The 18,545-nt window shown below is 38.0% G+C and overlaps 2 protein-coding genes across 4 annotated transcripts in view; one reads left to right on the forward strand and one right to left on the reverse strand.

Moving 5' to 3' along the window:
• The window catches only part of CEP85L (centrosomal protein 85 like), a 142,273-nt gene that overhangs the window by 39,880 nt on the left and 83,848 nt on the right, over positions 1–18,545 (reverse strand). The window lies entirely within an intron of this gene.
• Positions 2,298–17,936, forward strand: PLN (phospholamban). 2 transcript variants are annotated; one of them, XR_001877035.1, is made up of 3 exons: positions 2,298–2,524; positions 6,775–6,809; positions 14,681–17,936. XR_001877035.1 is itself a non-coding variant. In XM_017828878.1 (3 exons), exon 3 carries the CDS (start codon positions 9,586–9,588, stop codon positions 9,742–9,744), a length of 159 nt encoding a protein of 52 aa, XP_017684367.1. In that variant the 5' UTR covers positions 2,298–2,524; positions 6,775–6,809; positions 9,461–9,585; the 3' UTR covers positions 9,745–10,554. The 2 variants fall into 2 exon arrangements, 1 of the variants encoding a protein (XP_017684367.1); XM_017828878.1 differs by lacking the exon at positions 14,681–17,936 and adding an exon at positions 9,461–10,554.

The raw sequence follows: 18,545 nt of genomic DNA on the forward strand, positions 1-18,545 counted from the left end.
ATTCCCCTGGAGAAAGCCCAGACCATCTCCATTTAAGGTCAAGCAAGCAACAGCTGCACATTCTTGTTCCTCAGAACAAAATACAGCAGACCAGAACCTCCAACACAGATTCCTTTTCTAAAGTTTTTGCTTTCTGATATCCATGGGTGTCTGGACCCGTTCACCCAGGAGTCAATGAAAACAGTACAATGATGTGCTCATATATTGTGTCTGTACCTGTCAGACTGACATGTCCCATAAGCAGTACTTTGGCATCTGCCTCAGAACCCCACGAAAATCCCCGTGAGTTACACAAGGGAAGGATACTAAGCTGAACTAGAAAAATGTTCTCAAGAGAGGGTACTCAAACAAGCTTGTTTTCAGAGAAACAACATCAATACAAGATCTACAACATTCATGTGGGCTGAACCTGTGCATGTTATGGTTGTTTAAAAAATACATTTTCTATTATAAAATTTCTTACCAGTCAGACACATACAGAAGACACATATTACATTTCTGATGAGATACTAGTGTTTCTATTAGTGCCTTAATTTGCACATTTAACTATCAGTCTTTAAAAATGAGGCCAAGCTATGATTGTATCAGCAGCTCACAAAAGAACCCAACATTCTTTTAAAGTATCTCATTTCTAAAAAGCTCCAATTCATTAAGCAAAAGAGCCAAGAATTTGGGGTAGAGTAACTAAATAATATAACAATTTGGCAGTGAGTTGGTAAAAGGGAGGAACTGGCATTGCAGCTGCTGCAGTGCTGGGTGCTGGACCTAAAGTACAGAGGTGAATTTCAATAGTACAATTTTCAATAGTACAAGTACAAAAAAGCAAACAATCCAGTGATAGCACTTTTCTTGGATGACAGCACACAATGAAAACATGAAACCTCCCTCATAAAAAGGACAAATACAGTCTTTTTATGTGAGAAATTTACAATGTTAATAATGCAAATATTAGTAAATATACTTATATGTAAATATGCAATTTACTATAAGTAAATTATGAAACTCTTGCACTGCTAAAGAACTATCTCACTGTGGAGATATTCCATTAACTTTCAACTGAAATATGTGACCCTAGATTTCCTGTGTTTGATAATTAAGGACAGCAGAAAGCAGGCAAAATTATTATATTAAAGCCGAGTTGCTAACTTCAACTATTTTATAACCAATTTTGCAGACTACCTAAACCATATTTACGAAAATAAAAACAGAGCTAAGTTTGAATCAGGGTGGTACATCACCTCCAAGGCGGTTCTGTCTCTGGTTTGAATGATGTATCACAGCAGGGCTCCCGGGGAACAAAAGAAAACAACTAAACAAAAAAACCCACAATGTCTGGTTTCCTGCTTAAAGTCACTTAGCACTCGTCTGTGCTAAGCAATTATTGTCAAAACTGAATCTGTAAGTGTTCAGAGTTTGACTGAGCTTCTGCATTTTTGCCTGCGATTTCCAAATCGGGAAAAGGCACACGCTGTCAGTTGCATCCACACACAAAGCCTGATGCTGGATGCTCGCACATTAAACAGTTTAATCCTTTCACATCCAGCAAATCCTTCACTTCCCGGATGCACAAAACCTACTCTGTATATGACTGTATTTGTCATTTTTCATTACAGGATAATATACATAAGATAACCTGTAAAGTAGCATCAAGCTGCTACTCCTATCCAAACAAACTGGAAGGGTTCTCAAAAAAATCACTTGAATAGTTTCCAGTCACAAAAAGTGGGAGGGGAAGAAAAAGTGTGGGGATGTGTTTTAAAGGAAAGATAAATACTCAAATTATATAGTAATGGTAAATTTTGGAGATGAACTTTTATATGCCAGATTTTATAAGCCACAAATTAAACTTCAGTTCAAGCACTGTGAGAAGAAAGATGATAGTGGAAAAAACACATCATACACTGTAAACTGAATACCAGCTGTGTTACAAAACCATCAAAATTATATGTAATGAAAATGTAGTTTTAAAAATACCTTGTAGAAAAGAAAATCATTCCAAGTCAAATACCCACATGAAATGTGATAGCCCACACTATTTATGCTTTTTTATGACGAAGAAACATCGCTGTAGCAAAAGTAACACATTCAAAACACCTCCCTGAGCAAATTCCCATTTAAATTTTTGTTTAAGAAAAGGCAAGGTGTCAGCAAGCAGCTCCCTCTGCTACCCCACTGAAGCATACCGCTTCCCAGATTCCCTTATCCTGTGGTTGAGTAGGTGGTCTCCCTGGCACACAGTTCCCTTCACAAAAGGAGAGATGTTGCCCATGTTTAATATATTACTGCTGTGAACAAGTTTAGAGGAGCCACTGCCTGTGTCAGAGGCAAATGGGACCAATCAACTTTTGAGCTGCTGAATGACACTGAGTCCTGCCTCTGAAACTTTTGTTATTTTTCCCCCCTCGACTTACTTCAATTGTTTCCACAACTTAGTTACAGACTAGGACAAGTTGCCAGAGCTCTACAGGCACGTCCCACAGCCGGGAACAAGCTCCTCTGTGCTTCACTAAAAGTAAGACCAGAGGTAAGGAACCTCTCTTCTGTGTAATGCTTTTAATTCTTGCAGCAAGGTGCTCTGTAGTAGTTTTCTACAAAAACTCCTCTATTTAAATTAACAGCTGATTATCAAAAATATGGAGATGTAGGTATTACAGCTCTGAGTCAAAAATATAATGTTGTGAGGGGAATATTTCAGCAACAACAGAGGCAACAGAATTTTCTACGTGCTTGTGGGACACTTGCTGTCCCTGGGTAGATGATTTATACAGGTGGCATTGCACCAGAAGGTGAGAAGGTTTCATCACGTTCTTCAGACCTTTGTCTTTCATTTTAGATTTAATACTTGTTTCTTGTTTGTTTTTTTTTCTGTTGTTTGGTTGTTTTTTAATCCAAAATCCACAAAGAGAGTAATTCACTTAAAGTTTTGTAGACACACTTGTTTCTCAAAGCTGCTTATTCACAGCCCACAAAGGTAAGAAGCCCTTTCACCACTTAACTCAGAAAAGCATTTTTCTGAGCTAACCCACTGAGAGAGCAAACTTTTTTTTTTTTTTGCTGTATGATGAAAAATTGCCTGTAATTTACAAATTTAAGTGGTTTATAGCTGTACTAGAACTGAATATATGTTATATATACATGTTATATATATATAACATATATATATTATATATACAAGTGCAATTCAAGCTACAGAATCCATAGAGCATTTTTGCTTTGAATTCCATTAAAAGTCAATCTTCTCCTGCTGTTCATTGTAACTGCCAAACTTGTCCTAGATTGTTTCTAATCAGAGATAAATAATTTTGCTAGGATTTGTAACATCATGAACTGAATTTCAAATGAAGAAGGCAATCCATTTATTTCTAAGGGAAGCACATACACACAGTACAATGAAATACAACTCTAGCTTTAAAACCACTGAAAAAGAAAAGTATCTCACACAGAAACATGTCACATAAAGAACATCTAATATTTACATATACAAATATTTTAAAAATAAATATGATTGATGAATATGTTGGCTTCTAAGGTATTTATGCTCCTTACAATCATGTTTCCTCCTTTCATCAATTCGCACCTTACTACTTATGGTTGTGATTTTAGAAAAGACAAACATAGTATAGACCTTAATTTTGTGAGGTATGTTTTCTCTGTTATTGAACAGACACACAATTCCTTTTCCTATTAGTGACTGGCAGGCATCAGGCAAAGATACATCCAGGTTCTTGGTTTTGTGCTCAGCAGCCTCATGCCAGTTTTGAATAGACAAGTGATGGATGTGTCCAGATATCCTGTTACTCCCAAAGCAAACTCCATTATGGAGTTCCCCAGAAGCTTCTTTCCAGTAGGCAGAAGCAGCACTTCAGACCTCCCAGTGTCTTCAAAACAACGCCTACCAAGGAGCAAGAAGATTCTAAGACAAACAGGTATCTTTCAAGGCTGAAGCTACATAAAATGTGTTTTCATGTGAAAAGAGGAGCTAAGGTTTATTCTACCACACAGAGAATCTTTCTCTCCTACCCCAAATACTGCATACACATACCTTTAAAAATACAGACTTCATACATACACACATGGATTGAACACACATATAGAAACTTAACTGCCGTAGGCAGCTCTTTGATGGAATCTGGAATGCATCCTGTAGCTACAGCAGGTTAGCTGCCTGATCATCTGAATTTTATCCTGGCACAGAGTTCGGTAATTTAATGCAGATGAAAGAGTGGCTCAGCTGTTAAGTTAAATTTAAAAATTTCACACTGATAACGTCCCATGTCACAGACATCTAAACCCTGATTAACAAGAATCTACAGTCATGACAGAAGCATGTGCTACATAGCAGGTGATAAGTGTTACAAATCAGATGTGAATTAAGGCATTTAATTTACAGGAAACAATTTTTTTTGTTGCTACTCATTTGTCAAGACAGCTATGTTATTATTATTTGCATTTAAGACAGACTCAGATTTATGTATACACCACATTTCTATTTTTAAAGTTGCATTTATTTCTCATCCCCTGAGGAGTTTAGCAATATAGTGTCTTCACTGTACAGTGTGAAACTCACTAAAATCAGTTTGTAACTGAGAGCATAAAGGTGATTTTCACTGAAATTTTTTCAGACCATCAGCAAACAAAAATGTATGGGATATGTCTAGGCAGCTACAAGAGCAGCTTTTTATTTGCTTTAATAATAATTTGATTTAGGAATAGAAAAGTACCCCAACTGGAGAAACAAAAAAATCCCACGGGGAAGCAACGTTATGTTCCCTAAACTACAAGACATTTGAGAACTGGAAGACTGCTTTTGCTTTCTGGATATTGATAAATGGGTTAAGAGGACTTTCCTGGCATCAAGTTACTTCTCAGAAGTTGAATTCACCTACTATATCCTTCTCAATCAATGCCATGTCATTGTTCCCTGAGCCTCTAGAAGGTTAACAACAAAACCTGGAATATTCTTTTACACTTCTACTTTTTATACATGCTAGATATATTTCAATTTTTTAATTCAAATTGCACTTAGCCCAATTCCTATACAACCTATGAACCACCAGAACCTAAAACTCAACGTGAAATAACTTGTTAGGTACACAGTGAACACAGTGGAGGAAAGAGTTTATTTCCTAAAAGAAAGTTACTACGTAAAAGGCAAATAATACCATCAGTCTGGAAATGGTAAAACGTTATTTTATGTCTTATTTTGATGAGGGGAGATGATGAGTATGGAGAATGAAGCACCTGCTCAAGATTCTCCTGTATGGTCCTGCAGCACTTGCAGGAAATTTACCCTCCCTAAAAACTAGCCCAAAGCTTTGGCTCCCAGGCTACTCTAATGGACCAGCACACATACAAGTTCCAGTTATCCCCAAGGCATGTGAATAACTTCCAAAAACCAAAATGCCTGGTGTGTTCAACTGTTCATCAGTCTAACTGCTTTGCATCTACATCTTTCACATTCTGATGCGCATGAAACGTGGGTAAAGGCTCTTACTGTTGGTCTTGCTTCTTAGAACACCGAGAATACTAAAGCTAGTCAGAAGGAAGCTCGTAACAGCAATAAATTAATAAGACAGGGAACAAAAAAAAGATACCCAAGTGTGAGCCTTCCCCTACCCTCTCCCAAACACATGAAAAATACCGACACTTCAGCACAAACCAGACTTTAAAACAAAAGGCAAAAAGAAGGATAAAATGAGTTTCCTTTTCCTGTTACCAGCACTTCTCAAACTATGAGATGAATTGTTGCTTCTTTCCCCATCATAAGGAAATGTTTTCTCCATGTCATTGAAAAGTGACATTATATGCCACAAGTCAGTGTCTAGATCTTCAATCAACATACCTTGACAGTACTTTTTGCATCACTGTTTATGGTTATTAAGACATTTCTTTTCAATGGACGGCAGTGAACTACTGGGGTTTTGGGACATTTCACTGTTAAAATCTAGGCAATAGACTTATGCAACATTACTTTTTAACAATACCCCTTCAGGGCTTCACTTATTCACGTGGAACTGCAAGAATTCAAAAAAGTCAAATCTCTTCTATTCCACTGATATCACTGCTGCATTTAGTAAACATATGACAGGAAACAGGCCACGTCCAAAATTGCTGTGGCATTTCCAAAGGAGCCAAATTTAATCCGTGTGACTTCAAAGGAGTCAACGCAGTTGCACCAGGAATGAGAGTGGCCCACAGTTTTCACTTTGGTCACATACCCCCCTCTTATTGTGAAGGACACCCAGGAACAAAGATAAAAATAACCTAATACAAATCAGTCACATGTCGGTGAAGAAGGAAACAGTAATTGTGATTGGTGATTCATTCTAGGGCACTGGGTACAGGGGATTCACTACATAGTAACACACAGGATCAGCCACAAGACTGACCCTGCAGATCTGCACTGTGCTTAAGACAAGCCTTTATTATCCATTAACAGCACTGATAAAACATATAACTGCGCAGCAATGCAGTCAACAGTTCCTCTTGTACAATGCTACAGGAGTAACACTTTTAGACTTAAAAAACATATAAACTACAGTATGCCCTTCTGCTGCACTTCTGTTTCAACAAGTGGTGTGTGCATGCATAACTCTCCTTTCTACTGGCCTAAAATAAGGGGACTGAACAGCAGAGAGCAGCTAATATTTGTGGCAACAATCAGCCTTCATTTCTATGTAATTATGTTCCAGGCTGTACATTTTGACCTTGATAGTCATCTATAGGCATAGGCAGCTGTATTACTGAATCTGTTTCTCTTTATGCACACTTTAGGTGGGTGACAGCGCCATGGAGGATTAACAAGCAAGGTATGTGTTTATTAGCTGAAGTCAAGCACTTGTAAAGACAAACTTGTTGAAATACAGGCCCAGAATTGGCTTCCTTTGCTTACAAGAAAACTTCTCCCACAGGCAGGTTTAGTAGGTTAAAAAACACGTAGATGTTGTAAAAACTTCCAAAACCTTGTAAGCTTTTAAATCAAGAAACCCAAGTTACTCTATTTTGTCCTTTCCTCATCCCTTCTCCACAACATTTTCTTGCTGTTAAAGGTATACATTTTAACTTACGCTACCTTCCATTTTTTAAGATCCTTTTCTGTCACCTGTCTTGTCACATATGGCCAAATATCTAGTGCTAACTCAGCTCGACTGAGCCTTCTGACCTATTGCCAGTTCCCTCAGCAACATTCCCCAAGAAAAAGAAAGAATATCTTTTTTCCCCTCCCAGAGCAATCTCACCCTCTCTTGCCCTGTTTTGGCCTTGCATCTGTGATGCCCAACCAGCTAATAATGCTTTTTATGGAAGCATTCAAAGCCCCAAGTCCTTGCTCCTTGAGTCATGCAAGCGAAACATTTGCAGCAGCACAGTAGTGCAGGTGCCAGCACGTGCACAGTTCAATCTAATGCTGGACTCATGAAACGGACTTATTGTGCATTTACACAGGTAAACATCGATGCTGCTCCAATCCTCATATGGGTCCCAAAAAAACAGTAGTCAGGAAAAAGAAATGTTGCTGTAGCAGGACACAGAGCCCAAAGACCAAGGGTTGCACACACACTGCATTAAAAAAAATGACACAAGAAGCTGTGATGAAGTCATCTGCAGGAAATACTGTTCCCTGTACAGTGTCTGTCACACAAGCTCATCACACAAACTCTTCTCTACCAGCGTTAATCCATTAGTGGTTCATCTACTGTGACTTGTCTGGAAGAAGATAAACAGCCTAATGCACTCCAGCCTGTATTGGGATGGGAGAATGAATGCACATTCAGCCAAGAGACTTGATAATTCCTGTGCATGTCTTGCTTTTACTGCACTAGTGACTGACAGTGACTTGCATAAAGCTAAGCAGAACATATTTGGCAAGCACTTTAACTGCTTAAATAGATGAAAACAGGTACAGCAAAAAGTCAAACAAAGATGAAAAATTATAGTCACCACGAGAGCAAGTTCCTGGTGTGTGTTTTGTTTGCAATAAAGATCAACTATAGCTTAAAACATCATAACAAAATCTGAAGTTGAGTTTTAGAAGAAGATGTCATCACATGGAATCCTCTAGAGGTATCAAAATAACCATGTGCAATTTGATTTCTTTTGAAAGTCTCTTTTAAATACCAACACTGCCACTGGCACTGAAAGCACATGTATTCTGCTCATATAGAATCCTTTGACTCTACAGCCCAACATGGAGGGACTAAGAAAGAAAAGCCTGCAAGACAGTTCTGTCTCCTTTTAAGCTTTTTCCATTTAGCCACATATAGAGACAAATTCATGGGGGACAAAGAATCTCTGATTCAGTCAGGACCATCAAGTAATTTGGGAAACAGACATCTAAGCAATGGTTTTCCTTTATGTGGCATACATGATACGAATTTCACTTATTGCCAAGAAAAAAAAAGGTGACAAGGAGAGGCCTTCTGTGAAAGATTCGATCACAATATCAATTCATAAAATGTTTAGGGGTAAGTGCAGCTTTGGGAACAAAGTCTGACAGATGCATATATCATTATTATCTTGAAAACAAAGTTTTCATATTGTGACAGCACCTGCAGAATCCACCTCACCCTGACCTAAGCAAGCATATATCAAAGCCAGCTTCTTGCCACAGAAGGTTCATGCAGGAGGGATTTACACTGCAACTACTTATTTGGAGTTTTAAGACAACTGACACCCTGTGCTTCCATCTGCAATAAAAAGGGGGGGGGAAAATATACTTTAAATATAACACTCATTTAAGAGATGAAATTGAATACATGCTTTATTTTTTTTCCTCATAGCATTTCTACACCTTTGCAGCCACATTTTGTAACACACTGTCCTACATGCATTAAAAAGATTTAGTCTTTATTCTGTCCTGTCTGTTGAGAAATATACTACTAAAATTCCCTACAGCAGTGATTCCTTAGCTTTAATTGCCCCCCATAAAGAACTTGTAGTTGGAATGGAAACACTTCAATAGGATTTTTTTTTCTCCTCCCTTCTAGAAAAAGGAAAAAGGTTCTGCTAAATCAGATTATCTGCCCCTGTTAGTAACAGCCAGCACTACTATCCAGATCTCCTGGCTGCCAGGTCTGTGACCCTAGTCTTATCATCATGCTTTCACATGTGCTTGAACAAATAAAGCAGAGAGATGTGGGTGGGAGGGCAATGAGCCACAGCCTTTTCAGACTGTGAAAGATGAGAGTTTAGGATCTAAAGCAATAATCTGGGCAAAACCCACATACTCATAATTTCCATATTACAGTTCTTCACCACTGCTAAGAAGCAGATGCTTAGTAGCCTTCAGGAGGAGAAATACAGTACAGCACTGTATTTCAAATTTTCAAAATCCTGTTTTAAACTAAAAACACTGTAAAAGCAATCTATTTATTTCTGACTTTTTAGAACTTTTAAAAAATTTCCATTTGCACTCTTCAAAACACTTCTGTATTTCTAATTCTTCACTTTCCTGCTTTTCCAGCTCCACAAAGGCTGTCCAAAAAAAAAAAAGAGAAGATATTAGGCACTTTGCATTGTTCCTGACAACTGCTCTTCTTTCCTGCACTCCTAAAACCTCTGATTTGTGCTCTCTGCTTTCTTGTTGCCATGGAGAAGGTCCAACACATAACCCGCTCTGCTCTAAGGAGAGCCTCAACTATTGAGGTCAACCCACAAGCACGCCAAAGGCTCCAAGAGCTCTTTGTGAATTTCTGCCTGATTTTAATTTGCCTCTTGCTGATCTGTATCATTGTGATGCTTCTCTGAAGTTCCAGCACTCCTCTGCACTGTCCTCTAGAAAAATCACCCCAGGGGGAAGAGAGACGTACACCTGCAACTCCCAGCGCAAGGATCCTCATGTGACAGGGGCCAGCACTCGGACTAGAGTGTGTGCCAACCAGTGCCCTGTTACCTTACTACCTGCTACATGTATTAAAAACACGTCTTCTGTGCAGAACAGTGTTTAGAGCCTGTAGTTACAAAGCTGTGCATGACCCAGTTTGTCGGTCTCAATCAAGAGATCTCTTTAAATGGGGTAAAGTACTGGTAAATCAGATTATCTGCCCCCAACAGTAACAGCCATCAGTTGGTAAGTTCCTCAATCTTTTAGTTAGATAAACAGCAACTTCACTTTTTGGGGGCCTGAGTGTTTTTAGGTTTCTCTGAAAATCCTTATGCCCTTAGAGGGGTTCCAAATTTGGACCACATCTGCCCAAAGAAGAGCTTACAGGTACACAGCCATCAACACATCTTAAGAAAATTTCTGCTCTGTTTAATTCAAGGTGCTGCATCTCTGCATTATCAACTGAAGGCATTTAAATTGCTTTAGTGGTTTTTAAGGGAACATGGGAATAAACAAAAAATCTCTTCTAACCCAGAAATGAAAACTAAAGGATCTTGTATATGTGACATCTGGAAAGGTTTTTCACTATGTTTTGTAGAAAAAAAATTGACACTACCACACTGACATAAATTTTTTTTTTCTATAGTCATTCGACTGACACGACAACTGGCATAACTTGGAAATAATTCTCAGAGTACTTAATATTGACTTCAGACAACTTAATTATGTCCTGCTCTAATTTATGTAATAATTTCCTTAGTTTAAAACTACAAAAAACTTGGAACTTGCCAGTGTCACAGAAGGTGGCTTACATCTGATATGGTAAAGAGAAAAGTCTAGGTCACCATTATTGCTATGACTAAAGTGTATCAGACAAATACAAGTAACACCCCCACCTTCAGCTGCAAATACCTGCTAGAGAATATGCAAGTATTTTCCTAAAACAAATGACAGATTAAAAAAATAAATTATAAGTGATTATGCACAGAAGGGAAAAGCATTGCAGAAATATCTTTTCGACACGTAAACCAGAGGCTATACATGTAAAAGATGACATTTCTACTCCAACAGTTGTGAGTAACAAGACTGAGCAGACTTCCAATCCTACCACATGTTTCCGGTATTAATCTAAGTTCCTAGAAATTTGATAGTTTTTAAATTTAAAGAAAGCTCAAGAATCAACACAGAGGTCAGACAGACATCCATTTTTTGAAGAGTAATCTTTCTGTACCACTCTATGTAAGCAGTCCTACTGATGAATACAGAAAATCAAAACAAGTTATCTTCATCTTGTATTCTGCCTTTAAGACTTAATATTTCATGAGTAGAGGTTGACAATGAACAGCTGAGCAGGAAGGGAAGAAATCTTTGAAAAAGCTTGGTATTTAATGGAATGCAAGCAAATCCAGTGGTGATGCACTTCCTATCTGGCAAACAGATATGCTAAGACCAGGCCTCTAAAATAAGGTTAATCACCAGAGGAAATTAAGATAGCAACTGTATGAGGACTAGAGCAAGCACTGGTGAGGCTGACAACACACCCCCACTTGCAAGTCAGTATATGAGCATTACTGATTTGAACCATCAGCGTAAATCCCAATTTCCATTTCATGCATTCTCACCACTTCCACAAACACATGAGATTTTGGTAAGCGTATTTTCCCTTTTAATCCTTCTTCCCTTTCTTCTCTTTACAAATTTGTATTTTTGTCATGGATAGGGTTTCTAGCTTTAGTTTGCTTTGGATGTGCTTCAAGAGACTTCAATTGGAAATAGACAAGTTTTACAGTACTGAAAACTTGCTGAAGGAAAGTGTTAAGAGTAAAGCATCAGCACATACATCCTGAAGACATGTTTGGATTATAGGTTTAACAAGCCAGTAATATATAGGAGTCAAAGTAAAGCATTGCTAAAAAAGTACCCCCCTCCAATAAAAACAAAGCCTCCAACTTCCACTTATGTACCTAAAAGCCATCATTTATTTAAAAGCAATAAACAAACAAGAACAAAACAAAATTATAAATGAACTGGAAGCCCTACTGTTATTTTACATCAATGCAGATAAATTGCATGTACTGTTTGGTTCATTTATGTCTTAGGATTCTGATGATCACAGAATCTGCTACCATCCTCTGTATCACCAAATGTCAACTGAACCCACACATTAAAAAACAACCAACCTTTTGTATACAGTACAAACTTCTTCACAGACTTTTATGAGCTTTAAAAATAACATCTACTGTATTTTAGTTATTAAAATGACTGCTTGAAAATATATTAATGCATAAAATACATCCAATTCTGTTTAGAGATCTATCATTTACTTATTAAACTTATGTGAAAAAGAGCTAGTCATTGCACAGCTTTTTAGTTCTCTATATCTCAATTTATTCTGCTTTGGTTTTTAAGAGTAATCTTGACTGTTTTGTGATGCCCAAATCACTTACATGTACCTAATTCACACTGAGTAGCTACTGCTCGTAAGTAATCCTAATGAATTTTATCAAAGTGTAATCAAAAAGTTCCCTACTTTTATGAGCTGTAATAAAAATTGCAAACACAGCACATAGCTTGGATTAAGTTTTCAGTTCTCTGCTCCACTCCACCCAAGCTTAAATCTTTTTCCTAAGTTCATCTTACACACTGATAATGAACAAAGACAGCTGAACAGGCAACAAGCTGGCATTACTCTTCCTCCAAATCAATAAATTACAAACTTTCATGGCAATTTTATACTGGGAAGGAGCTGAATCAGGAACAAAAGTATGCTGGTTTTAAAGATGTGTTTCCTCAGCCAGCTCCTCAGCAAAAATTGATATAACTACTCATTATCCTCTACATGAAAACATGAGCCATTTAAAACCTGAAATTTTGCTCTGATCAAGACTAGTCAGTAAGGCACTTCAGAAGGCAGGAGATAGTCGTGTTTCTTTATTAACTGTTCTGCATCTATTTAGCTACAACCGCCCTTCCTAGCAGAACTGCACCACTCAGTGGAAAGACAAGTGTAAAACAGACTTAAACAACATTTTTCACACAACAGGGCCAAAATGTTTGCCACCCCTCAGCACAAAGAACTTTTATGTAAGTTTTGCTACAATTACACCAATGGTCAATGGTGCAACTAGGCCAGGGGTATCCTGGGGTGCATTAGGAAGAGCACTGCCAGCAGGTCGAGGTAGGTGATCCTGCCCCTCTACTCAGCCCTAATGAGGTTACATCTGGAGTGCTGTGTCCAGTTCTGGGCTCCTCACGGAGCTCCAGACATGGGGCTCCTGGAGCAGGTCCAGCAGAGGGCAACAAAGATGATTAGGGAACTGGAGCATTTCCCTTACGAGGAAAGGCTGAGGGAGCTGGGCCTGTTCAGTCTCAAGAAGAGATGCCTGAGAGGGGACCTCATCAATGTACATCTGAAAGGAGGGTGTCAAGAGGAAGGATCCAGGCTCTTCATGGTGGTGCCAAGCAATAGGACAAAAGCCAATAGGCAGAAACTGATGCACAGGAAGTTCCACCTGAATATGAGGAAGAACCTCTTTACTGTGCACTGGAATAGATGCCCAGACAGGTAGTGGAGTCTCCCTCACTGGACATATTCAAGAACCATCTGGATGAAATCCTCTGCCATGTGCTCTAGGATGACCCTCTTTTGCCAGGGAGGTTGGACCAGAGGATCCACTGTGGTCCCTTCTGACTATCCATTCTGTGATACATACAGAACAATAATCATGTCTGATGTACACACTTCTGCTGAAAAATACTTTACCTACATCCTCTCTGCTAAAATTAGAGCAGAGTAATTGAACACATTCATTTAGAGAGTGTTCTTGTTTATATCTGGAAGCATATTAATATACTATAGATTACAGGCCAGATACCTGTAATTGTATGGCTACTAATAAACAGTGCCTGGCAGAATACAATTGCAAAATATTTGTGAAATCCTATAAGATCCATAAATACCTTTTATTTAAAAACAAATTTAGTCCTTTTAGCTTTGACATCCATAATAAAAACTGGAAAAAAACCTCAGAACATATTTATAAGGATTCCTTTAAAAACTGATGCGCATTGGAGTAAGAACCCTGGTAATTTAAATTATTTAAAACAGGCCCTAGATTTACTGTAATATCTGACTGATTGCTTTATAAGCTTGTTATATTTTTTTAAGGTAAAAGAACACCAGAAGTTACATCTTTGTATAAAAGATAAAATTATAAAACACTGCCCTCTTGTGATCATCCGTAAAAACGTAGCTGATTACTAAAATGAAGTTTTGGCAACTGTTTTCACTGTTAGGGCATAGTGGGTTTATATGTTCCTTTCATTTATGTATATATATTTCTATATATAAACCACAATTGTTAAGTTACTAATACTCCCTTAAAATAAGCTATTGCGTATGTCCTATTAAAAGCACTAAGGACACATCCTCTGCCAGCCCAACCTACATTCTCAATAAGGCATTTGCAAAGCTGCAATGACTCTTACACAGGACACTGCTGGCAAAACGCAACCTGCTGCACTGCACAACGCCAAACTCTAGAAGGGTAAGGATATACTCCTGTTAACAGAAATACATCTTGCCCAGACAAGAAAGTTTTCCTTTTTTTGGCACTCACAGAGATCTTTTAGATGTAAATTTTCAACAGTCTACTGCTGAAACAGAGCAAGTCTTGAGAACAGTCATTCTTCTGAAAATTAAATAGGCCTGAAAAGTACCACACATATTAAAAAAAAGCAATAAAGAGCCAAACTGTAATAAAATTCAAGTTCTTTCTCCAACAATTAGTTCTTTAGAAATTCCCCAGTAGTGAAATGAAGGCTAACATTAACTTTTCTTTTTATTATTTTATTTTTAAGGTACTGGGGAAAAAAAGCCTGAAGCAGTACCTAGATCCTTTTCCGGAAAAAGAAAACAACACAACTCTACTTACTGTAAACAAACATTTTTTTCTTCAGTGGCAGAAACTAAAACCAGATAAACAGCTGTGGACACAATGAAATTTTTGTGAAATCTACCTCGCTTAGCATTGAAGGAGCGACACAAAGCTACAATTAAGAGTCTGCTGCAAGCACAAGAGGGCAGACTGATACACATTATGGATCTTGCCAACGACAGAGGTCTCAACCTGCTACTCAATTTTCTGCTCATTTTCTTGGTTCTAGTGCTCGCATTTATCCTTGTGAAGCTGATGTGAACCTTTGTGAGGCTCTGCTTCCTTCTCAGACCTTGTTTTGAGGGCTTTGCAATGATAATGTAGGCACTTAAAAATGTCTAAATATAAGCATGCAAAGACTGCAGAGGCTGAAACATCTGACAGAGAATGTGTTCCCACACCAAATTTATCAGAAAGCAATCCTAAAAGCTGTGCACAACTATCTACCTACCTTTGAGTGAAAAAAGCATCTAGAGCCTTGCTGAGTACCTGAAGAAATCCAACTATGCATCAGCAGCCATGATAGTTGCTCACTGTTAGAGCTGATTGGTATTTAAAGATCTACAAATTATCTGCACACTTCAAAGAACATCATTTCTGCAAAAGCAGAAATCAAATTTTTAAAATGGGATTTCTGTAGAACATGTATTTCATGGGAAATGACCAGATACAGCAGGAAGGCAAAACAAAATGCCAATGCTGAGTTGACAGTACACATCAAATTACCTGTGGAAAGAAAAGCATGGATGCTGTAGATGGAAACAAAGTAGCTTGCAGCTGAGATGGGGATAAGTGAAGGTTAAATATGAAAACATAATTATTAGTTATACCTTTTTCACCACCTTTGGTTCACTGCAACACCCTAAAAGCCAGAAGCATTAGTGTTATCCAGCAGTATCAAAAGAAGCAGCTGTCAAAACAACTGAAAAACAAATGACTATTAACCAGGGTTATCACAACTCAGCCTAGGAAACCCTTAACACTGGCACATACACAAGCAGTAGGTCCATCTGCACAAACCCAACAAGTGTGTTACAGCCTCAGTAAGCCGGATTTACCACTTAGGCACAGGTCAAGTGAGCAGTGCGGGAGCTCTCCAGTCATATTTGACAGACCACTTGCTACTTGCCAGTGAAATCATCCAGTCCATAACTTGTCCTCACTTGTAAGTATGTAAATAAATAAACTTACAGGACCTTCTTCTGTGGCCCTTTACAGGATGATGTACTTCCCCCACAGGTCCTTGGGAAGGACAGTGACCAACAAGAGCACACGTCTCTTGGAATTATTTGCCGAGAAGGCAGCTCTACATAACCTGAGACACACTAGCAAAGGAGATGACCAGAAGCAGATTTTCGTACATTACATTGGGGCCAAACAGCTTCCTCTTAGCACCTCACTTTTCCAAGTAAAACACGGGAACAGTGTGCACCAACACATATACATTGTACAGTAAACTTAACGTCATAGATATGCATATTAACAGTCTTTTTTTTGCACACATGCAAAAGAAGCAGATGTTGCTCATCGGGTGGGGGAAGCCCCAGCTTCCAGCTTTCTGCTACCAACAGCACATCCCTGATTCAGCACATACACTGCTGAGAGCCGAGTATGCTACAGAGCTAATCTATTCACATTCACACCCAGAATTTCCATATGATTACTGTTCTGGGTGGTTGAGTTATCTGGAAGAGACCAATCTGAATGGATCTATGGTAGACTTTACACAGGAAAAGGCAGTATCCCCAGCAAACCAGAAAGTTTATGCAAGTCCTACCATTAATAGTCATCCACGTTCCATTCTATGCTACCTGCTCCAAAGCTTAAGCAGTGTTAGTGCACTGGTTTGGGCTGGAATAAAGTTAATTTTCTTCCTAGTATAGTAGCTAGCATGGGACTATGGTTTAGAACAAGTCCAAAACATAGTTTGCACCAGCTACTATGAAGAAAATTAACTCTACTCCAGCCAAACCAGCATGATTAGCTACAGCAGCCCGGATAGTTAAAATGAAAGCTTTTCTTTCACCTCCTCTGAAATATGTGCAATAAACATTTAAAATAGCTTCTGCAAACTACACATCCATAGCTTTTTAATGTTGATAGTTATAGTAGTATGAATTCCCATCTGTTTGCATTTAAAGCAGAAAACTTTGCACAGCTACATCACTGTAAGCACTTTATCACTTATTTTGATAATCTTGAAATATTCTGCTTAAAAAAACCACAAAACCTGTAAATTTATATACAAGGCATATACGTGATAATGGTTACGTAGTTGTGTATTGTTTAGGAGAATTTCTCCTGATGCTTGACATAGATGGCTCAAAGCACACCAAAACCACAGAAACAAATAGGAAGTCCACTCTAGTCCAAGGTAGAATAAAAACAGTTTTCCCAACAAAGTGGTTATTTGCTGATATACTGCCTGGGACTATAGAAAGCTTATTGTCTGTATGACCTTCCGTACTATTCCAAAGTTTCCTTTTCTTAGGGAAACCACTGTGACAGCAGTTGGCCTTCACAAAAAAATAAAGTGACATACTCCTTCTTAATAACATGAGAAAGATAAGCCTAGTGCCACCGAATATCACATATTTCCAGATCCAATTACATACAAGGGAAGTCTGTAAGAAACTCTGCCACTAGAGCATGGAGAAACAAGCCTAAGAAACAACCCCAGTAGCCTCCTCTCAGTCAGCAATGAACATTACAGAATCCTCAATAAATGCTGAAACACACTGCTGACATTGAAACATGTATTTTACTGAGATGACACATAAAGTTGGCAAAGTCATCAGCTAACCAATGCCAAGTCTCTTTTTTGCAATCAAGCACAGTCCAAGTTTTGTTTCCTATCGTCTGCTAGTGCTTATTCCACATTGAACTCACATATGGACTATAAAGAATGGAATCCCATTTGTTGGGCTACCACCTTCACAGCAAATGGAACAGACCATAAAAACTTAATTACGGCTCACAGAGAAGGAGCTCACTATGATAACTAAAAGTGATAATTCCTCATATTAAAAAGTTTTACCTGCCTGAAAAGTACGATTTCATCAAAACACGATGCAAGGAAAATGTTGATATTAATAATTTTTAGTTTTCTGATCTGCCAGGATTGTAAAAAGAACTAGCTTTGAGTTGACATTTAAGAATAAAGTTTTATGTGGCAACAATGTTATTTGAAGAATGTCATAACCTTTTCATTCAATTAGAACAGCTTTGTTTACCGATGTTTAGGTATGCATGCAGTTTAGTTTTTTCCTTCTCTGTTTTGCAATGAAAGTTGTTATAATACCTCTAAATTTCTCAATGCATTAAAATTTAGTTTCCAGTAACTTTTATATGCATGGTATGATAAATCCAGCATTTTCCTCATTAAAAAAAAAAAAAACCACAACAATAAACCTGGTACATTAAAGGGAAAAGATGCACTTAAGCAATTTCCATCTATTATCTCTGCTATATTCTGACACGCGTTAGCACACCATCAAGAAATCACAGATGTTCTGTACACTGGAAAAAAGAGATTCATCCAGTGATACTTGCAACACTGTACACAGTTAATCAGTAGATATGCAACCTTCTGATACCTTGGCATTGTATTATCTTCAACAATTTTAAAGGCATGCTTTCACTTCAAATCTAATTTCTGGACTAGCATACAGCATGTATCTAGATGCATTCAGATTATAGGATATATAATAGTATCAGACTGAAAGAAGTGCCTTTAAATGAAAACATAGAACCTTTCAATCTAGATTTGTATGGTCTCCTAGTTCAGT

Source organism: Lepidothrix coronata, unplaced genomic scaffold (assembly GCF_001604755.1).
Source record: "Lepidothrix coronata isolate B3197 unplaced genomic scaffold, Lepidothrix_coronata-1.0 Scaffold5, whole genome shotgun sequence".
Lineage (NCBI taxonomy): Eukaryota > Metazoa > Chordata > Aves > Passeriformes > Pipridae > Lepidothrix > Lepidothrix coronata.

Excerpts from the sequence above, each read along its gene's own strand:
- PLN (XM_017828878.1), top strand. The coding sequence starts at position 9,586 with ATGGAGAAGGTCCAACACATAACCCGCTCTGCTCTAAGGAGAGCCTCA.